We start from the raw sequence: 21,082 nt of genomic DNA on the forward strand, positions 1-21,082 counted from the left end.
GAATTCATTGCCACAGAGGGCGGTGGAGGCCGGGACGTTGAGTGTCTTTCAGACAGAAGTTGATAAATTCTTGATTTCTCGAGGAATTAAGGGCTATGGAGAGAGAGCGGGTAAATGGAGTTGAAATCAGCCATGATTGAATGGTGGAGTGGACTCGATGGGCCGAATGATCTTACTTCCGCTCCTATGATCTTATGGATTTACTCTTTAACCTTCTCCTGTTACCTGTGATGAGTGGTCAATGTTCTGAGGCATTGAGTCACATGAAGAGCTTTGAATCTGTTAATATATTTGCTTCGGTTTAGTAAAGATAATACAGAGACTTCCGGGTGCGGCGATGACCAGCTGAGTCGCACGTTTCGGCAGCTCCCTGTGAAACGGACTTTTGGGCTCTTGATAGGAGCCCCAACGGCAATTTTGACGGCTAAAAACACTGTGCGGTAAACCAGAAGGGAATCCCCCCTGGATACGGATGGAAAAAGGAGGAGAGAGTGGCCAGATTGCAGTGGATCCTTTAGAACAGCGGCAAGGAAGGCAAGCAAAAACCAAGATGGCGTCGGAAGGTGGCAGTTTAACATGGGGCCCTGAACAACAAGAGTTCTTGAAATGCTGTGTGGAAGAGATCAAAAAGGAAATGAAGAAAGAGCTGTTGGCCCCGATACTACAGGCGATCGAAGGGCTAAAGGAGGAACAAAAGACCCAGGAGCGGGAGCTTCGGGTCGTGAAGGCAAAGGCAGCCGAGAATGAGGTCGATATACAGGGCCTGGTGGTAAAGACGGAGACGCATGAGGCACATTAGAAACGATGTGTGGAAAGGTTGGAGGCGCTGGAAAACAACGCAAGGAGGAACAACCTGAGGATTCTTGGTCTTCCTGAAGGTGTGGAGGGAGCGGACGTCGGGGCATATGTGAGCACGATGCTGCACTCGTTAATGGGAGCGGAGGCCCCGGCGGGTCCGTTGGAGGTGGAGGGAGCATACCGAGTGATGGCGCGAGGACCGAGAGCAGGAGAAATTCCCAGAGCCATAGTGGTGAGATTCCTCCGTTTTAAGGATAGAGAAATGGTCCTTAGATGGGCGAAGAAAACTCGGAGCAGTAAATGGGAGAACGCGGTGATCCGCGTTTATCAAGACTGGAGTGCGGAGGTGGCGAGAAGGAGGGCGAGCTTTAATCGGGCCAAGGCGGTGCTTCATAAAAAGAAGATAAAATTTGGAATGCTGCAACCGGCAAGACTGTGGGTCACATATCGAGGGAGGCACCACTACTTTGAGACGGCGGATGAAGCGTGGACTTTTATTGTGGAAGAAAAACTGGAATGAGCGGGTTATTAAAAAGAACGTTCGAACAAAGTGGTGGGGCGAATGTGGGGGGCAAAGAGGGGTTTTATGTACTAATCCTGCGATGTGGTAACTTTTCTCTCTCCCACAGGTGGTGATGGGGGGAGGAGGGGAGGTGGAGGAGATGGGGCGTTGGCCATTGGGGGCGGGGCCAAGGGAGAAGCGCGGGCTTGGTTCCCGCGCTATGATAATCATGGCGGGAATAGAGAAGCAGGAAGGAGGGGGCGTCGCACGGTGCGAGCCGAGGTCACGGGGGGAAGCCGAGGTCAGCCAGAGTTTGCTGACTTCTGGGAGCAACATGGGGGGAGTAATTACGCTAGCGGGGGATCTAGCGGGGGGGGTGGGAGGGGGGAATTACTGGGTTGCTGCTGCTGGGGAGAGGGGGGAGCTGGTATGGGAGAGGTTGGGCGGGGGGGCACCGCCTGGGGGAGATACAGCTGCGTGGGAACCGGGTGAGGAGCTGGAAAAAGGTAATGGCTAATCGACAAGGGGGGGGGGGGGTAGGAAGCCCCCCAACTCGGCTGATCACGTGGAACGTGAGAGGGCTGAACGGGCCGATAAAGAGGGCACGGGTACTCGCACACCTTAAGAAACTTAAGGCAGATGTGGTTATGTTACAGGAAACGCACCTGAAACTGATAGACCAGGTTAGGCTACGCAAAGGATGGGTGGGGCAGGTGTTCCATTCGGGGCTAGATGCGAAAAACAGGGGGGTGGCTATATTAGTGGGGAAGCGGGTAATGTTCGAGGCAAAGACTATAGTGGCGGATAACGGGGGCAGATACGTGATGGTGAGTGGCAAACTACAGGGGGAGACGGTGGTTTTGGTAAACGTATATGCCCCGAACTGGGATGATGCCAATTTTATGAGGCGGATGCTAGGACGCATTCCGGACCTAGAGATGGGAAAGCTGATAATGGGGGGAGATTTTAATACGGTGTTGGAACCAGGGCTGGATAGGTCGAAGTCCAGGACTGGAAGGAGGCCGGCAGCAGCCAAGGTACTTAAAGATTTTATGGAGCAGATGGGAGGTGTAGACCCGTGGAGATTTAGCAGACCTAGGAGTAAGGAGTTCTCGTTTTTCTCCTATGTCCATAAAGTCTACTCGCGAATAGACTTTTTTGTGCTGGGTAGGGCATTGATCCCGAAGGTGAGGGGAACGGAGTATACGGCTATAGCCATTTCGGATCACGCTCCACACTGGGTGGACTTGGAGATAGGGGAGGAAACAGGAGGGCGCCCACCCTGGAGAATGGACATGGGACTAATGGCAGATGAGGGGGTGTGTCTAAGGGTGAGGGGGTGCATTGAAAAGTACTTGGAACTCAATGATAATGGGGAGGTCCAGGTGGGAGTGGTCTGGGAGGCGTTGAAGGCGGTGGTTAGAGGGGAGCTGATATCAATAAGGGCACATAAAGGGAAGCAGGAGAGTAAGGAACGGGAGCGGTTGCTGCAAGAACTTTTGAGGGTGGACAGACAATATGCGGAAGCACCGGAGGAGGGACTGTACAGGGAAAGGCAAAGGCTACATGTAGAATTTGGCTTGCTGACTACAGGCACTGCAGAGGCACAATGGAGGAAGGCACAGGGTGTACAGTACGAATATGGGGAGAAGGCGAGCAGGTTGCTGGCACAACAATTGAGGAAAAGGGGAGCAGCGAGGGAAATAGGGGGAGTGAGGGATGAGGAAGGAGAGATGGAGCGGGGAGCGGAGAGAGTGAATGGAGTGTTCAAGACATTTTATAAAAAATTATATGAAGCTCAACCCCCGGATGGGAGGGAGAGAATGATGGGCTTCTTGGATCGGCTGGAATTTCCCAAGGTGGAAGAGCAGGAAAGGGTGGGACTGGGAGCACAGATCGAGGTAGAAGAAGTGGTGAAAGGAATTAGGAGCATGCAGGCGGGAAAGGCCCTGGGACCGGATGGATTCCCAGTCGAATTCTATAGAAAATATGTGGACTTGCTCGCCCCGGTACTGACGAGGACCTTTAATGAGGCAAAGGAAAGGGGACAACTGCCCCCGACTATGTCTGAAGCAACGATATCGCTTCTCTTAAAGAAGGAAAAGGACCCGCTACAATGCGGGTCCTATAGACCTATTTCCCTCCTAAATGTAGATGCCAAGGTCCTGACCAAGGTAATGGCAATGAGAATAGAGGAATGTGTCCCGGGGGTGGTCCACGAGGACCAAACTGGGTTTGTGAAGGGGAGACAGCTGAACACGAATATACGGAGGTTGTTAGGGGTAATGATGATGGCCCCACCAGAGGGAGAAACGGAGATAGTAGTGGCGATGGATGCCGAGAAAGCATTTGATAGGGTGGAGTGGGATTATTTGTGGGAGGTGTTGAGGAGATTTGGTTTTGGAGAGGGGTATGTTAGATGGGTGCAGCTGTTGTATAGGGCCCCAGTGGCGAGCGTGGTCACGAATGGACGGGGATCTGCATATTTTCGGCTCCATAGAGGGACAAGGCAGGGATGCCCTCTGTCCCCATTATTGTTTGCACTGGCGATTGAGCCCCTGGCGATAGCGTTGAGGGGTTCCAAGAAGTGGAGGGGAGTACTTAGGGGAGGAGAAGAGCACCGGGTATCTTTGTATGCGGACGATTTGCTACTATACGTGGCGGACCCGGCGGAGGGGATGCCAGAAATAATGCGGATACTTGGGGAGTTTGGGGATTTTTCAGGGTATAAATTGAACATGGGGAAAAGTGAGTTGTTTGTGGTGCATCCAGGGGAGCAGAGTAGAAAAATAGAGGACCTACCGTTGAGGAAGGTAACAAGGGACTTTCGTTACCTGGGGATCCAGATAGCTAAGAATTGGGGCACATTGCATAGGTTAAATTTAACGCGGTTGGTGGAACAGATGGAGGAGGATTTCAAGAGATGGGATATGGTATCCCTGTCAATGGCAGGGAGGGTGCAGGCGGTTAAGATGGTGGTCCTCCCGAGATTCCTCTTTGTGTTTCAGTGCCTCCCGGTGGTGATCACGAAGGCTTTTTTTAAAAGGATTGAAAAGAGCATCATGGGTTTTGTGTGGGCCGGGAAGACCCCGAGAGTGAGGAAGGGATTCTTACAGCGTAGCAGGGATAGGGGGGGGGGCTGGCACTACCGAGCCTAAGTGAGTATTATTGGGCCGCTAATATTTCAATGGTGAGTAAGTGGATGGGAGAGGAGGAGGGAGCGGCGTGGAAGAGATTAGAGAGGGCGTCCTGTAGGGGGACTAGCCTACAGGCTATGGTGGCAGCCCCATTGCCGTTCTCACCGAGGAACTACACCACAAGCCCGGTGGTGGTGGCTACACTGAAGATTTGGGGACAGTGGAGACGGCATAGGGAAAAGACTGGAGCCTTGGGGGGGTCCCCGATAAGAAACAACCATAGGTTTGCCCCGGGGGGAATGGATGGGGGATATGGAATGTGGCAAAGAGCAGGAATAACGCAACTGAAAGATCTGTTTGTGGATGGGAAGTTCGCGAGTCTGGGAGCGCTGACCGAGAAATATGGGTTGCCCCAAGGGAATGCATTCAGGTATATGCAACTGAGGGTATATGCAGGTGAGGGAATTCCCGCAGCTCCCGACACAAGAGGTGCAGGACAGAGTGATCTCAAAGACATGGGTGGGGGATGGTGAGGTGTCAGATATATTTCGGGAAATGAGGGACGAAGGGGAGACTGGTAGATGAACTAAAAGGGAAATGGGAAGAAGAGCTGGGGGAGGAGATCGAGGAGGGGCTGTGGGCAGATGCCCTAAGCAGGGTAAACTCGTCGTCCTCGTGTGCCAGGCTAAGCCTGATTCAGTTTCAGGTATTACACAGGGCACATATGACTGGAGCACGGCTCAGTAAATTTTTTGGGGTGGAGGATAGGTGTGCGAGGTGCTCGAGAAGCCCAGCGAATCATACCCATATGTTTTGGTCATGCCCGGCACTACAGGGGTTTTGGATGGGGGTGACAAAGGTGCTTTCAAAAGTAGTAGGAGTCCGGGTCGAACCAAGCTGGGGGTTGGCTATATTTGGGGTTGCACAAGAGCCGGGAGTGCAGGAGGCGAGAGAGGCCGATGTTTTGGCCTTTGCGTCCCTAGTAGCCCGGCGCAGGATATTGCTAATGTGGAAAGAAGCCAAGCCCCCGGGGGTGGAGACCTGGATAAATGACATGGCGGGGTTTATAAAGCTAGAGCGGATTAAGTTCGTCCTAAGGGGGTCGGCTCAAGGGTTCACCAGGCGGTGGCAACCGTTCGTCGAATACCTCGCAGAAAGATAGATGGAATGGGAAAAAGAAGGCAGCAGCAGCAGCCCAGGATCGGGGGGGGGGGGGGGGGGAGGAGGAACCAGAAGGACTCTCAGGGTTGTTAATATATACTGTATAGTATGTATAGGTCGTTGCTACAGATAATTATATATTGGACTGTTAAATTATATTTTTGGAGAGTGTTACTTGTGACAAGGCAGTTGCCAATTAGGGCTAGTTTTCATTTTTGTTATTTATTATTTATTCATTTTTTGTTTATAAAATAGGTCATTGTTATTTGTGTTGTTATAATATTGTGTAAAGGATGCACAATGTACTGTGTTGGTTGACCAAAAATTTTCAATAAAATATTTAATTAAAAAAAAAGATTAATACAGAAAAGCGAATTTCCCAAAACAATCTTCTTAACCCATTCAAGAACCAGAGGCTCCCATGATACTTAGTTACCTAAATTGTTTATGTGTCTGTCTTCAATCATGAATAACATGGTTGAGGTGAAATCCAACAAATTCCTTGTTAACTTTGATGGACATTGTGAGAAGTTTGTCCTTTTTACATGTCAGCTGTGATAAGAGTTCAGCCTAAGGCCAGGCACTTCTATGTATCAGGACTTCTGACTTGCGGTGAGCCTTCCTGAACCTGGCTACTCCTAAGTATGGCCTTGCTTCCAGTGGCAACGTTTTGAGAGCGATCCTTTGTTATACCACTTAGAATGAAGTTCAGCTATATATTGCTCTTGTTGGCAGTATATTATCATTTGCACTGAAGCATCACGTTTGTAGATCAGGCGTATTTGATGTTGGAAGCAGAGGAAAACGTCACCGGTTGTGCCCCATTAGTATCTTAGTGGTTAGCACTGTTGCTTCACAGCTCCAGGGACTCGGGTTTGATTCCCGGCTTGGGTCACTGTCTGTGTGGAGTCTGCACGTTCTCCCCGTGTCTGCATGGGTTTCCTCCGGGTGCTCCTGTTTCCTCCCACAAGTCCTGAAAGACATGCTTGATAGGTAAATTAGACATTCTGAATTCTCCCTCTGTGTACCCAAACAGGTGCCAGAGTGTGGCGACCAGGGGATTTTCACAGTAACTTAATTGCAGTGTTAACATAAGCCTACTTGTGACAATAATAAAGATTATTAATTATTATTATTATCTATGACCTAGGTGATCCCCTCCTGCTTAATTGTGCTAATTTATCCATTTCCCACTCCAGTTATACAATGGTCTCTCTTGGTTTAATAAATTAATGCTAATATGTGCAGTTATACTCCAAGAACTGGATTAGAATGCCTGGTCATTTTCAAATCAAACCCATATAGCCATAAATCATAATGAGACTTTCATCCCAGCATTCCGGACTGGATTTTGACCTCTTTCCCGGATGTGAAGGCATAGCCGACCACATCACTAATTCAGTTACTTAGTTGCCTGCAAAGTTGTGTTACAAGATGAGCTGAACCTTGTTTTTCTGCTGTAGAATTATCAAGTTCCTGATAACAGGACTCAAACGGAACAAGTCAATGACCTCTTCAAACAAATGTCGGAAGAAGCAGCCATAGACCAGAAATGCGGCTTTGACATTGAAGGCAAGTTGTATAAAAGATCTTTTCTTCCACTCTGGTCTGTACCTTTATTTTGTGCTTCGCGTGAAGCTCTGTTCTTTAATTTAAAAAATAGAGGGCAAATATATATATTCGGCGATCATTAATAAATCAATTAAGTAATTCAAGAGAAAGTTTGTTACCCAAAGGAACATGGAGCCACATAGGGTATTTGAGGCAAATAGTATAGGCAAATAGTAATGGACATTGCATTGGAAGTGTGCATGCTCTTGGACCCCATTTTCAAGCCTTATGTGGTGACTGTTGACTGAAAGGAACAGGTGCTCCATGGGCCAATTCATCCCCCAATATCTCTAAGCAACGCATAACAAAGTACAACATTTTGTGTGTTGAGTATAGATGGTGCAATGAATGACCTGAATAAAGGAATCGATCCGCGTAATTTCAACAGTGACATTGACGATAACACCAAACGCTTGGAGGAAGAGAAAAGTAATCTGCTGCACCAGGCGACAGCTGAGCTGAAGCAGGACAATTTACATAAGGAGCAAGTATTAAAGATATCTAAGAGACTGGCCACATTGAAAGGAGAGGACCCAAATGCTGGTGAGTGCAGATGGTTTTGGATAAGCCCAGTGCATGTCTGTGAATTAAAAATAAATAAATCTGAATGTACTTCTGGCAATGCTGTTTATATCTGCAATGCTTACGGTGATGGTATTCCCATAGTGGTATTCGATAGGTGGGACAATGCAAACTTTTAACACAATGACAGTGAAGGCCAGTGAAATATTAGTGGTGCAGAAACAAAATATTTTATCCCCTTGTTTTTCCAATTTTCCATTGTGCTTAAGAGGCTCTAAACCTTTGTGAATCCAAACACTGAGCTATTCAATCATACAATGTGCAATTCTCAGTGTGGTATTGAAAAGAACTTATGTTACTGTTTGTCAGTTGCTTCTCACACCACCACCTGTGCCTCACCCTCCACTTCTGATTGAGCTCGACTAATCCAGCAATAACTGGAAATTGGACCTTGGGCTTACTGCAAAGCTCAAAGTCACAAAGCCAACTGGGAAGCTACAATCTGCATAGTTTTCTTTATGTGCTGAGTTTTTGAATAAAAGCTCATTCACTGATTTATTTATGAAGCCATTGTATCTTTAACTGTATGTTCATATTTAATTTATAACAGCTTTGTATGTTTTGATCACACGGTGCTTGTTGGACGAGGACAGTGATGCATTCAGGTATCATGGGTTGACTACTTGCACTAGAAACAGTCTTGGTTAGGGGTTGATTTAGCTCATTTTAGCATGGTTTCTGGTTACTAGTGAAGCCTACGGCTGAGGGGGAATGGCCCTGCCTGTTCGTTATGGGGTCTTTGTCTTTCACGGTCAGCCAGTGGTTTGCTGCGCTCGGGCGGATTGGCAGATTTGCTGAGCGAACCTGCCAGATTGAGCCCCCTGATTGCTTGATATTACTCCAGTTCCAGATGGGAGCTGAACATCACTCATTCTGATTAGCCTAATTTCCCCATGAGATTCCCCATGTTTTGGGAAGTGCTGCCCTTTGTCACAGAGTGGGGAGGAGCAAGGGCATGGAAAAGGATGCCACGTCCTTCAGATGGTACTGAGAATGGTGTGAACCTACTCATTGCTGAGGCTCTCCTACAGTAGGTAGGCCCAAGGTACACTGAATGTGGCCCTCTGAGTTGCAATGTAGAAGGCTGCATGCGGGGTTTAACAATGCTATGATTTTGAGGATGTCTTTATGGTAATCGTGTTTCCAACAGTCATTCGGTAAAAGGGGAGATTGAGATTAAAGGAACTTGTATGTGATGTATGACCTTGGGTTAGTCTTAATACATTTTTCTGTAGGTATTTATATTCACACTCTCGTTTACAGTATGTACCACAGGTTTCCGCTCCCATGCATTCTTCTTGTCTCCTTCGCAGATTTTAACTAGTATATACGAGACTTGGGGGAATAGTTACACAGATGGATAGGGTGAATGCAATAAATGAAAATATTTTCCCCTGCCTCCACTATTTGAAACACTGCCAGCCAAGGTACCAGCCTGGCAATTCTGCGACCTGGTCCGTCACACTCCGGCAATTCCTCTGGACGATAAGGCGGATGCAAATACACCTTAAAAGATATTCAGATCCCAGACTAGGAGGAGGGAATTTCTATCTTCAATTCCAAACTAAAAGGAAGGAATGTATGCCTGTCTATGCTGCTTTTTCTGCTGAAATCCTTTTGGGGGGGGGGGGCAGTGGAGAAATTGATCTTTGTTTATTTGGGCGGGTAAAGTGTCTAGGATTCAAAAGACAGTCCTCCAGAGGGACCGGCAGTCAGGGGGCTGAGCCTGATATATTGTTATTGGGCACTGAATGCGGAGAAGGTGCTGGGATGGTGTGGGGATATGGGTGTTAATAGAGCCGGGGTCATGTAGGGGGCCGAGGTCCCGCCGGCTCAGAGGATGTTAGAACGGCTTAACGGGACTCGGCTTTTTGGTGACGGCCCATTCAGGCCGGAGAATCGGCGCGCCAGCCCGGGGCGGAGAGTCGTCGCATACCCCGACCGGCACCACGCCAGCCCCAGTGGCATCGCATCCCGGCATTGGGGTGGCGTGGCGCGATTCACATGGCCCGCCGCCGATTCTCCGACCCCCGGGGGGTCAGAGAATTCCGACCAATGTTAATGGTGGGAGAGAGAGAATGCAACAGATGTGTTGAAAAGTGTACTTTTCCACTTTCTGTTCTCACAGCAGCTATGGATGACTGGAAAGATACTGACCTGGACAGCGATGAAGAAAATGAAGAGCTGCTCACAAAGCGAATTCTTAAACAGGTCTGATCTGCAGTATTTTAAGAGGGAATTTTAATACGGTCTGTGTTTGGTCCAGCAAAGATGCAGACTTTATGAGGAATGCAGCATAATGAGAAGGGTGCACCACGGAAGTTGAAACTTTCCTGCCCCTCTGGGAACTTTTTATCCTTTTTAAATTATATTTTCCTCTTCCACATAGTTGACTTCCGTCACTCCTGCACACCCACCCATCTCTTCCGCGGGAAGGGTAAATTCAATCCCAGAATAGCGAGCAGTTTGCTGAGCCATTCAGTTAGAAGCTAATTGATTTATGGAGATGTACTCCTTTGTAAACATTCCAAATTGCTGCATTATATTAAAAAACCCAGGGAGAGAAAATCAACTTCTATTGTTTTGCTAACTGATGATTTGAGAAGTTGGCTTTTTGGATGAATTAGGGAGCCTGAGTAGATCACAGTGAACTTTCCTTAGCTTGTTGCATGTAGTAATGTCACTCTTTGCTCAGGCCGAAGCCTTGCTTTCGCGTTCACAGCTGGAATTTTCTGCTGCCACTGAGAGTGAATGGAGTTTTGGTTGGGCTGCCAAATTTTCTGTTCTCGGATGAGCCCGGAGAATCCCACCCACGATGTGAACAAGAACTGAGAGTCAAAAGATGTACTGGTTAGGTGGTTTGGCCATGATAAATTGTCTCTTCGTGTCCAGGTTATGTGCGGGTTAGGTTATGGGGTTACGGGGATTATTTTTTTTTCGTGGGCGTCGCAGGCTGTGCTAGCATTTATTACCCATCCCTAATTGACCTTGAGGGGCCAGTTAAGAGTCAACCACATTGCTGTGGGTCTGGAGTCACATGTAGACCAGACCAGGTAAGGGCGGCAGATTTTGTTCCCCAAAGGACATTAGTGAATCAGATGGAATTTTACAACAATCGACAATGGTTTCATGGTCATCATTACACTTTTAATTCCAGATATTTTATTGAGTTTCACATTCCATAACCTGCCGTGGTGGGATTCATACCCGTGCCCCAAGATCATTATCCTGGCTCTCTGGATGACTAGTTCAGCGACAATACCACTATGCCACCGCATAGTGGGTGAGTGGACATGGGTAGAGTGCTCTTTTGAAGGATCGATGCAGACTTCATGGGCTGAATAGCTGCTTCTGCATTGTAGGGATTCTATCAGATTTCTGTTCAACTGGTATTAAACCAAAGCCCGGTCATCATAAAAGATTTCATGGCACAATTTGAAGAAAATCAAAGGAGTTCTCCTGGAATTCTGACTGACATTTCGCCTCAACCAATCACAACAAAAACAGATGAAATGGTTGTTTATCTCATTACTGTTTGAGGGATTATTCTGTACCCAAAACATCTCCCTGTTTTGCAACAGTGATTACACTTCAATAGCACTCCACTGGGTGTGAAGTGGTTTTGGATTGCTGAGGCAATAGTGAAAGATACTAAATCATTACAAGATCTTTCCTTAAAGTGGGTGACATATATATGTTACAGGTAACAGGATATATTTTAAACTTCCTCTCCTTGTTTTCAAATACATTCATGACTTCTTTCCTCTTTCCAGTAGTACAACAACATTCTCCCCACAGATCTTGGTGCTTCTCCAATAGTGGCACCTTGCACATCCCTGTTTTTTATTGCTCCACCATTGGCATGCGACTTGCTCTTTAGTTTTTATTTCAAATTTTTAAACAACAGAATCATATTTGGTTTATGATTGACAGGCACTGTTTGAACAGGTACATTTGTTTATCAGTTGTTTCTTCTAATCTAACGATAGATTTTCAACTCCTGTTACAATGCTATCCTCCACAGACTGATTGCATTACTTGTACCTCCAGGTTAATGAAGAAATTGCCCTGGATGAAGCAAGTGGCTACAACATCCCTGTAGAGGCCCCTAAACCAGCCCAGCCCACACCGACCAGGAAGAAGGTATTGGGCATGATTTAACGGCCACGTTACACCCTGCGCGGATCGGGCTATATGGCGGGAGCGGGCAAAATTAGAATCCATGCCAGGTGCCGATCGGTTTCTGATGTAACCGACGTGCTCCAGTTGGCGTGATCCGGATCCCGCCCAGACATGACAAGAGACCAGTAATCACCAATTAAGACCAATCTCCATATCATTAACGGGAAGAACTCCCTATCTAACGGTCTCCCGTGATCTAACCGCCTCCCCAGTGACCCCTTGCGATGTGTCCTTACTTGAGGTATTTGTGGGGTAATGTCCATATGTGTTGGGGGAGGCATTTCCCATGGATGGGGGTTGTGGGAGACCCTCAAGCTCATTTAGGTATCGGGCACTGTTTCAAAATGGCATCCTGATCTCTGAGGAATCAGTCTGGCCATCGGGTTCGACTCCCCAGTAAAAATAATTCTAAATGTGGGCTAGCCTGGGGAGAAACTCCCCAGGGCTTGAAGATTAGATAACGGTGGGGAACTCGCCGACAGAGCCGGGGAGATACTTCCAGCCAAACCCGCCTGAAATGACACAAGACACCTTTCTGTTAAATTGCGCCCAATGTCTCTAATTGGAGATCAAAGTAAACAAGTGGGTGCTGATAATTTTCATGATGTTCATCTAGTACTAATTCCGTGTTCCAAATACTTTTGATACTTCAGCCATTTTTTCAGCTAAGATTAGGGGCAGGATTTACCGGCTGATTACGTCGGCGGAAAATTCCGATTCCACATTGGCGCACTGGTTTCCGGGAACGTTGGGTGCTGTCACCAGGAAATCCCGTTGACAACGACGGGGTCACCAGCCTCCACCACTGAAAAACATGTGGTAGTGTTGGGCTGCACAGGGGAACGAGGCAGGGGTGTTCGCTGTCGCCATTGTTGTTCGCGTTGGCGATAGAGCCCTTGGCGATGGCCCTTAGGGGGTCAGTAGAGTGGCAGGGATTGTGAGAGGGAATAGGAAACACCGGGTGTTGCTCTACGCAGATGACCTGTTGCTGTTCGTGTCGGACCTGTTGGAGGGTTTGGGGGGAATTATGGATATACTGGAGAGGTTTGGGGCCTTCTCGGGTTCTAAGTTGGATGTCAGTAAGAGTGAGGTGTTTCTGGTGAATGCGGTGGGTCGGGGAGCCAATCTGGGGGTGTTGCCATTTAGGGTAGCCAGGACAGGTTAAGATATCTGGGGGAATGGGCGACAATGCACAAATGGAACCTGACAACGTTGGTGGAGATGAGGGGGTATTTTAGGAGATGGGATACGTTACATCTGACATTGGAGGGGAGGGTTCAGGTGGTTAAAGTGAATGTGCTGCCGAGGTTCCTGTTTGTATTCCAGACCCTCCCAATCTTCATCCCAAAGGCCTTTATCCGGAAACCGGACGCAGCGAATTTAGAGTTTATATGGGCGGGAAGATACCAAGGATAAAGGGGTCCTGTTACATAGGCAGAAAGGGGGGTTGGCACTAACAAACCTGCTGCATTACTATTGAGCGGCGATTGCAGAGAAGGTGAGGCGGTGGTGGGAAGGAGGGGGTTAGAATAGGTTCGGGTGGAGGAGGAATCCTGTTGGGGGGTCCAACTTGAGGGTCATGGTGACAGCTTCGCTTCCGCTGGTGCCGAGGAGGTACACAGTGAGTCTGGTGTGCAAACTGCAATTAGGATGTGGAATCAGTTGAGGAGGCACTTTAGGATTCAGGGGATATTGGTGCTGACACTGTTGTGTGGGAACCATGGGTTTAAGCCGGTGGAGATGGATGGCATGTATAGGAAGTGGAGGGAGCTGGGGTTGGTGAGGGCGAGGGGTTTGTACCTGGAGGAGAGGTTTGAAGATCTGGAAGAGTTGCGGGAGAGGGTGGAGTTGCCGAAGGGAAGCGAGTTCAGGTTTATCCAAGTGAGGGACCTTGCGTGGAAGGAATGGCGATGGTCTCCCAAGCTGCCATTTAGGTGTTGCCATTTAGGGTAGCCAGGACAGGTTAAGATATCTGGGGGAATGGGAATCACCCTATTGGAGAGTTTGCTGCTCCTGGATGTGGAAAGGGAGGGCAGGATTGGTGATATATATGGGTGACTGGGGGAGCACAGGTGGTGAGGATTAAGAACAAATGGGAGAAGCTGGGGGGTGGGGTGCGGAGATAGGATGGGGAGTATGGAGTGAGGTGATGCCTAGGGTAAATTCAACCTCCTCGCGTGCGAGGATGAGTTTGGTTTAATTTAAGGTGGTGCATGTGACTCAGGCGAGGATGAGTGGGTTCTTCCAGGGGGTGGCAGACGAGTGGGAGAAGTGTGGGCGAGGACCAGACAATCACACGCATATATTCTGGGGCTGTGGAAGTTGGAGAGGTACTGGGGGGATATTCGGGACACTATCGAAGATTGCAGGGGTATAGGTCGGGCTGGACCCAATGGTGGCGATTTTGGGAGTATCGGAAATGCCAGTTGATGGGGGGGAGGAAGGCCAATGTTGTGGCCTTCGCCTCTCTTATTGCCCGGCGGAGGATATTGTTGGACTGACCATCGGCAATGCCGCCAGGAGTTGCACCTGGCTGGGGGACCTGTACGATTTCCTCTGGCTGGAAAAGATCAGTTTCGATTTGTGGGGATCAGCGGAGGGCTTTGAGACACAGTGGGGGCCATGTTTGAGGAATTGTTTAAGTTGCGGGGAGAGGGGAGGAGGATGGGAGGAGGTGAAAAGGGGAAAATTTTGCACGAACTATAAGGGTGTTGATAATGTTTTTGATTCATGTTTTTATACTTTTGAATATGTTTGGCATAAAATACATTTATAAAAAAAAAAGAAAACATGCAGCGGGTTGGTCGGTAAATCCCACCCAGATCAAATAACACTGACATGAGAAACATTTCTAACAGCTAGAAATAGTGCTGGGTAAAATGAGATTGGGCAATTTCAAGACAGTGCTGGTAGGAACGTGAAACTGCATGAAACTTGTCATCCGTTGACAATGCAAGTTTGATCACAGAATGTGCTTAGAACCAGAGATTTTAGAACAAGCACATTCTCTTTATCATAAACTAAACTTACTAACCTGGTTTTTCAACATGTTTTTCAATTAATCTTTCTCCAATAGTGCATCCAATTGATTCTTAACCCATTCGTAGTGTCCAATTTAAGTACCTTTCTTGATAACTTACTCTGACCATACTTATTTCACCAAAGTGGTAATAAATCCAACATCTCTTCTTACTCCGAAGGTGATAGCCTTAGCTCTTCCGCCTCTTATCTAGAAGTTACAGGTTCAAACCCTATTCTAAAGACTCCAGCACATGATTTGGGCTGAGGCTTCAGTGTAGTACTGAGGAAGTCCTGGACTATTGGAGGCGTGCCATCTGTCAGATGAGACATTAAACTGAGGCCTTGTTCGCCCTCTAGTGGACAATGCTCCTTTATCAATTTAAAACTAGAGTAGGGGATTTTGTGGCCAATATTTATCACTCAATCACCAAACATTTCTTGCAAAAGGTGATATATAAATGCAAATCCTTTCCTTTCTCCTTTAGCATTTGCAATTTATGACAATTGAAGCTGGTATAAAAATGGCTAGGGCACATTATTGCAGTAGTGCATGTTCCTCTGTGTTGGAGTTGAGGCTTGTTCTTGGGGCACAGTAGAGAGAGATTTATGCTAATTTGTATTCCATCCGACCTACAATATTTGCTAGCACTGTGCTCTAAATATGGGAACAGTTTTAAGTCCCTATTTTGAACATACAAATTCACCTATTTTCCATTCCTCAAATTTATCAAATAAGTGCTTCTCCAAGTACTGAATTCCCTTTTTTGGGGTTTAAAAAAAACAAAATCCAATTTCTCAATACCAAGTGTCTTCTGGAGGACGTAGAAAGGGGGTGCCTCAGATCCAACCGGTTCCAGCCCTTGTTCACAAAGGTTGGCAACCATGGATCTTAGTTAATTATCTCTTCACTGATGTTCTCCCTAATTGAATTTCCATCATTTAAAAAAAAAAAAAATTTAGAGTATCCAATTCATTTTTCCAATTAAGGGGCAATTTAATGTGGCCACAATTTAGCGTGGCCAATCTACCTACTCAGCACATCTTTTTTGGGTTGTGGGGGCGAAATCCAGGCAAAAACAGGGAGAATGTGCAAACTCCACACGGACAGTGACCCAGGGCCAGGATCAAACCTGGGACCTCGGCGCCGTGAGGCAGCAGTGCTAACCATTGTGCCACCGTGCTGCCCAGAATTTCCATTATTTAATTGATTTGCTGCGCACTAGATGTTGGTGAATGGTAACCATGAACCAAATTCTGCTAACTGCTCAGGTTAGATGCTTTTGAACACAGCACATTTCACAGAAATCATGTAGTCTCTCAGGTGGACCAAACATTGTCTCTTAAGGTTACCTTCCTGAACTTCTGGAACTAGCATGTGACGTTCAAATCATTTTCAATTCTGATCCATGAGGACTTGTTTTATCAATTGAAAATAATTAAGGGTTCAAGGAATGGTCGAGTTTGTGCATTTCCCAATCTTGACCATTGTGTGATTTCTGACTGGAATGAAACCTTATTCTTTGAGGTCATGATCAGATGCCCTTCCATTAAATGGCTCTTGAGTGTTGACCAGAGGGCCAGAATGAGTGGTATGGGGACAGTGAAAAAGAAGGGAAAAGTGCAGTAGGTTTGGCCAACAAGAATGAAAAGATTAATAGGATGCATTATTACACAGATAGCCCTGTAGGAGATCCTTCAGCTCCTGTTGAACACATCAACAACTGATAACTGACAGTTTTATGGACCAAATATTTTCTTTTTTACAATTCCTTTTGCATTTTTCCAGTTTCACTGTATGATTTGCAACCCAAGTCTTGACTCGCTTAACTTACAGTATCACGTGTAAAATAATACCTTTATTCTATCACACGATTTTGAGTATTTCTACCCTTTAAAGATTTAACTTAGACTTTTAATTTTTTTAGTGAATTAAATATTTAAAGACCCTATAAGTAACTGATGGAATGTGGGCATCTGACTACCATGCCATGACAAAGTCATATACGTCATTTCAAAAGAGTCACCTAGCTCCCTGTAAGGTTGAGAGAAAGAGTGTCATCCTTGGCACTACAGAGGTGAGGAAGCAAGTGTCAGCCTGGCCTACTGTCTGATGTGAAGTGATAGTAGGAAAGAGGGAAATATAAGCACTAGGAACAGAAGTAGGCCATCTGGCCCCTCGAGCCTGCTCCGCTATTTAATGAGATCATGGCTGATCTTTGTGGACTCAGCTCCACTCTCCGGCCCGTACACCATATCCCCGAATCCCTTTATTCTTTAGAAAGGTATCTATCTTTTTCTTAAAAACGTTTAAAGAAGGAGCCTCAACTGCTTCACTGGGCAAGGAATTCCAGAGATTCACAACCCTTTGGATGAAGAAGTTCCTCCTACACTCCGTCCTAAATCTACTTCCCCTTATTTTGAGGCTATGCCCCCTAGTTCTGCTTTCCCCGACCAGTGGAAACAACCTGCCCGCATCTATCCTATCTATTCCCTTCATAATTTTATATGTTTCAATAAGATCCCCCGCATCCTTCTAAACTCCAATGAGTACAGTCCCAGTCTACTCAACCTCTCATCATAATCTAATCCCCTCAACTCTGGGATCAACCTAGTGAATCTCCTCTGCACTCCCTCCAGTGCCAATATGTCCTTTCTCAGGTAAGGAGACCAAAACTGAACAAAATACTCCAGATGCGGCCTCACCAACACCCTATACAATTGCAGCATAACCTCCCTAGTCTTGAACTCCACCCCTCTAGCAACGAAAGACAAAACTCGATTAGCCTTCTTAATCACCTGTTGCACCTGCACACCAACATTTTGCGACTCGTGCACCAGCACACCCAGGTCCCTCTGCATAGCAGCATGTTTTAACATCTTACCGTTTAAATAATAATCCATTCTGCTGTTATTCCTCCCAAAATGGATAGCCTCACACTTGGCAACATTGAATTCCATCTGCCAGACCCTAGCCCATTCACCTAACCTATCCAAATCCTTCTGCAGACTTCCGGTATCCTCTGCACTTTTTGCTTTCCCACTCATCTTCGTGTCGTCTGCAAACTTTGACACATTGCACTTGGTCCCCAACTCCAAATCGTCTATGTAAATTGTGAACAACTGCGGGCCCAACACTGATCCTTGAGGGACCCCACTAGTTACAGGTTGCCAACCAGAGAAACACCCAAATAACCCCACTCTCTTCTTTCTGTTAGTTAACCAATCCTCTACCCATGCTACCACTTTACCCTCAATGCCATGCATCTTTAGTTTATGCAGCAACCTTTTGTGTGGCACCTTGTCAAAAGCTTTCTGGAAATCCAGATATACCACATCCATTGGCCCCCCGTTATCTACTGCACTGGTAATCTCCTCAGAAAATTCTACCAAATTAGTCAGACACGACCTATCCTTTGTGAACCCATGCTGCGTCTGCCCAATGGGACAATTTCCCTCCAGGTGCCCTGCTATTTCCTCCTTAATGAAAGATTCCAGCATTTTCTCTACAACCGAAGTTAAGCTTACCGGCCTATAATTACCCGCTTTCTGCCGACCTCCTTTTTTAAACAATGGTGTCACGTTTGCTACTTTCCAATCCTCTGGGACCACCCCAGAGTCTAGTGAATTTTGATAAATTATCACTAGTGCGTTTACAATTTCCCTAGCCATCTCTTTTAACACTCTGGGATGCATCCCATCAGGGCCAGGAGACTTGTCTACCTTTAGCCCCATTAACTTGCCCAATACTGCCTGCTTAGTGATTACAATCATCTCAAGGTCCTCACCTATCATATCTTTATTTCCATCAGTCACTGGCATGTTATTTGTGTCCTCCACTGTGAAGACTGACCCAAAAAACCTGTTCAGCTCCTCAGCCATTTCCCTGTCTCCTATTATTAAATCTCCCTTCTCATCTTCCAAAGGACCAATATTTACCTTAGCCACTCTTTTTTGTCTTATATATTTGTAGAAGTTTTTACTATCTGCTTTAATGTTCTGAGCCAGTTTACTTTCATTGTCTACCTTACTCTTCTTTATAGCCTTTTTAGTAGCTTTCTGTTGCCCCTAAAGACTTCCCAGTCCTCTAGTCTCCCACTAATTTTTGCCACTTTGTATGTTTTTTCCTTCAATTTGATACTCTCCCTCACCTCCTTAGATATCCACGGTCGATTTTTCCTGTTTCTACCGTCTTTCTTTTTTGTCGGTATGAACCTTTTCTGAACACTGTGAAAGATCGCTCGGAAGGTTCTCCACTGTTCCTCAACTGCTTCACCATGATGTCTTTGCTCCCAGTCTACCTTAGCTAGTTCTTCTCTCATCCCATTGTAATCGCCTTTGTTTAAGCACAAAACACTAGTGTTTGATTTTACCTTGTCATCCTCCAACTGTATTTTAAATTCCACCATATTGTGGTCGCTCCTTCCAAGAGGATCCCGAACTATGAGATCATTAATCAATCCTGCCTCATTACACAGGACCAGATCTAGGACCGCTTGTTCCCTTGTAGGTTCCATTACATACTGTTCCAGGAAATTATCCCGGGCACATGTGCCGCAGTGTGTGCAGCTCGGTCTCCAGCTCATCAATTCTGATCCGAAGTTCCTCGAGCAGCCAACACTTGCTGCAGATGTGGTCACTGACGGTCTCAATGGGATCCACCAGTTCCATCATCATACAGCAACAGCACATCACCTGTCCAGCCATATTCAATTAGTTAATTAATTTAAATAATATATATATTTTTTTAATATAACCTCAAGGATAAAACCGAACACCAACAAAAACACAGCCCTCTCTCGCCACTCACCCGAACTCAGTCACTCACCTAAACTCAGATGCACTCTATTCCAATCAGCACTCCATGACTAAAGGCACTCCTGCCACACCTTTTGTGCACTCACCTCTCCCAACACTGTCCCGGTTCTCTCCCGCGCTTTTTAAATCTCCCGGCTCTCTCCACCCGCGCTGTTTTCGCTGTCCCGGCTCACTCTCCTCTCGCGCTGTTTTCGCTGTCCCGGCTCTCTCCTCCCGCGCTTTTTAAATCTCCCGGCTCTCTCCTCCCGCGCTGTTTTCGCTGTCCCGGCTCTCTCTCCTCTCGCCCTGTTTTCGCTGTCCCGGCTCTCTCTCCTCTCGCCCTGTTTTCGCTGTCCCGGCTCTCTCTCCTCTCGCGCTGTTTTCGCTGTCCCGGCTCTCTCCTCCCGTGCTTTTTAAATCTCCCGGCTCTCTCCTCCCGCGCTGTTTTCGCTGTCCCGGCTCTCTCTCCTCTCGTGCTGTTTTCGCTGTCCCCGTTCTCTCCTCCCGCGCTTTTTAAATCTCCCGGCTCTCTCCTCCCGCCCTGTTTTCGCTGTCCCGGCTCTCTCTCCTCTCGCGCTGTTTTCGCTGTCCCGGCTCTCTCTCCTCTCGCGCTGTTTTCGCTGTCCCAGCTCTCTCCTCCCACGCTTTTTAAATCTCCCGGCTCTCTCCTCCCGCGCTGTTTTCGCTGTCCCGGCTCTCTCCCCTCTCGCGCTGTTTACGCTGTCCCGGCTCTCTCCTCACGTGCTTTTTAAATCTCCCGGCTCTCTCCTCCCGCGCTGTTTTCGCTGTCCCGGCTCTCTCTCCTCTCGCGCTGTTTTCGCTGTCCCGGCTCTCTCCTCCCGCGCTTTTTAAATCTCCCGGCTCTCTCCTCCCGCGCTTTTTAAATCTCCCGGCTCTTTACTCCCGCGCTGTTTTCGCTGTCCCGTCTCTCTCTCTCCTCTCGCGCTGTTTTCGCTGTCCTGGCTCTCTCTCCTCTCGCGCTGTTTTCGCTGTCCCGGCTCTCTCCTCCCGCGCTTTTTAAATCTCCCGTCTCTCTCCTCCCACGCTGTTTTCGCTGTCCCGGCTCTCTGTCCTCTCGCGCTGTTTTCGCTGTGTATATATGTAAAAATATATCCCATACAAGCTAGTAGTTTCTGAACAATGAATAAACCAGGGATAATTGCATTTTATAAATGCCTGTCCTGCACATATATTTGATTCTGGCCCGGTGCGTTGCTTATCCCTTCCAACCTAACAATTGCACTTACTTAGATGCATTGGCTTGTTCAGATCACTTTTCGGTGTGCATGTTGAG

At 47.2% G+C, this 21,082-nt stretch overlaps 1 protein-coding gene across 4 annotated transcripts in view; it reads left to right on the forward strand.

Annotated features, from left to right (window-relative positions):
• Positions 1-21,082, forward strand: part of zfyve19 (zinc finger, FYVE domain containing 19) — a 44,969-nt gene that overhangs the window by 13,188 nt on the left and 10,699 nt on the right. For 2 of the 4 annotated variants that reach the window (XM_072486451.1, XM_072486469.1), the window contains exons 6-9: positions 7,062-7,170; positions 7,546-7,752; positions 9,920-10,002; positions 11,842-11,934. In XM_072486451.1, the coding sequence (XP_072342552.1) occupies positions 7,062-7,170; positions 7,546-7,752; positions 9,920-10,002; positions 11,842-11,934 (492 nt within the window). The remainder of the gene's footprint in view (positions 1-7,061; positions 7,171-7,545; positions 7,753-9,919; positions 10,003-11,841; positions 11,935-21,082) is intronic. The other 2 variants (XM_072486460.1, XM_072486477.1) reach the window with 1 other exon arrangement.

Source organism: Scyliorhinus torazame, chromosome 2 (assembly GCF_047496885.1).
Source record: "Scyliorhinus torazame isolate Kashiwa2021f chromosome 2, sScyTor2.1, whole genome shotgun sequence".
NCBI classification, from domain to species: domain Eukaryota; kingdom Metazoa; phylum Chordata; class Chondrichthyes; order Carcharhiniformes; family Scyliorhinidae; genus Scyliorhinus; species Scyliorhinus torazame.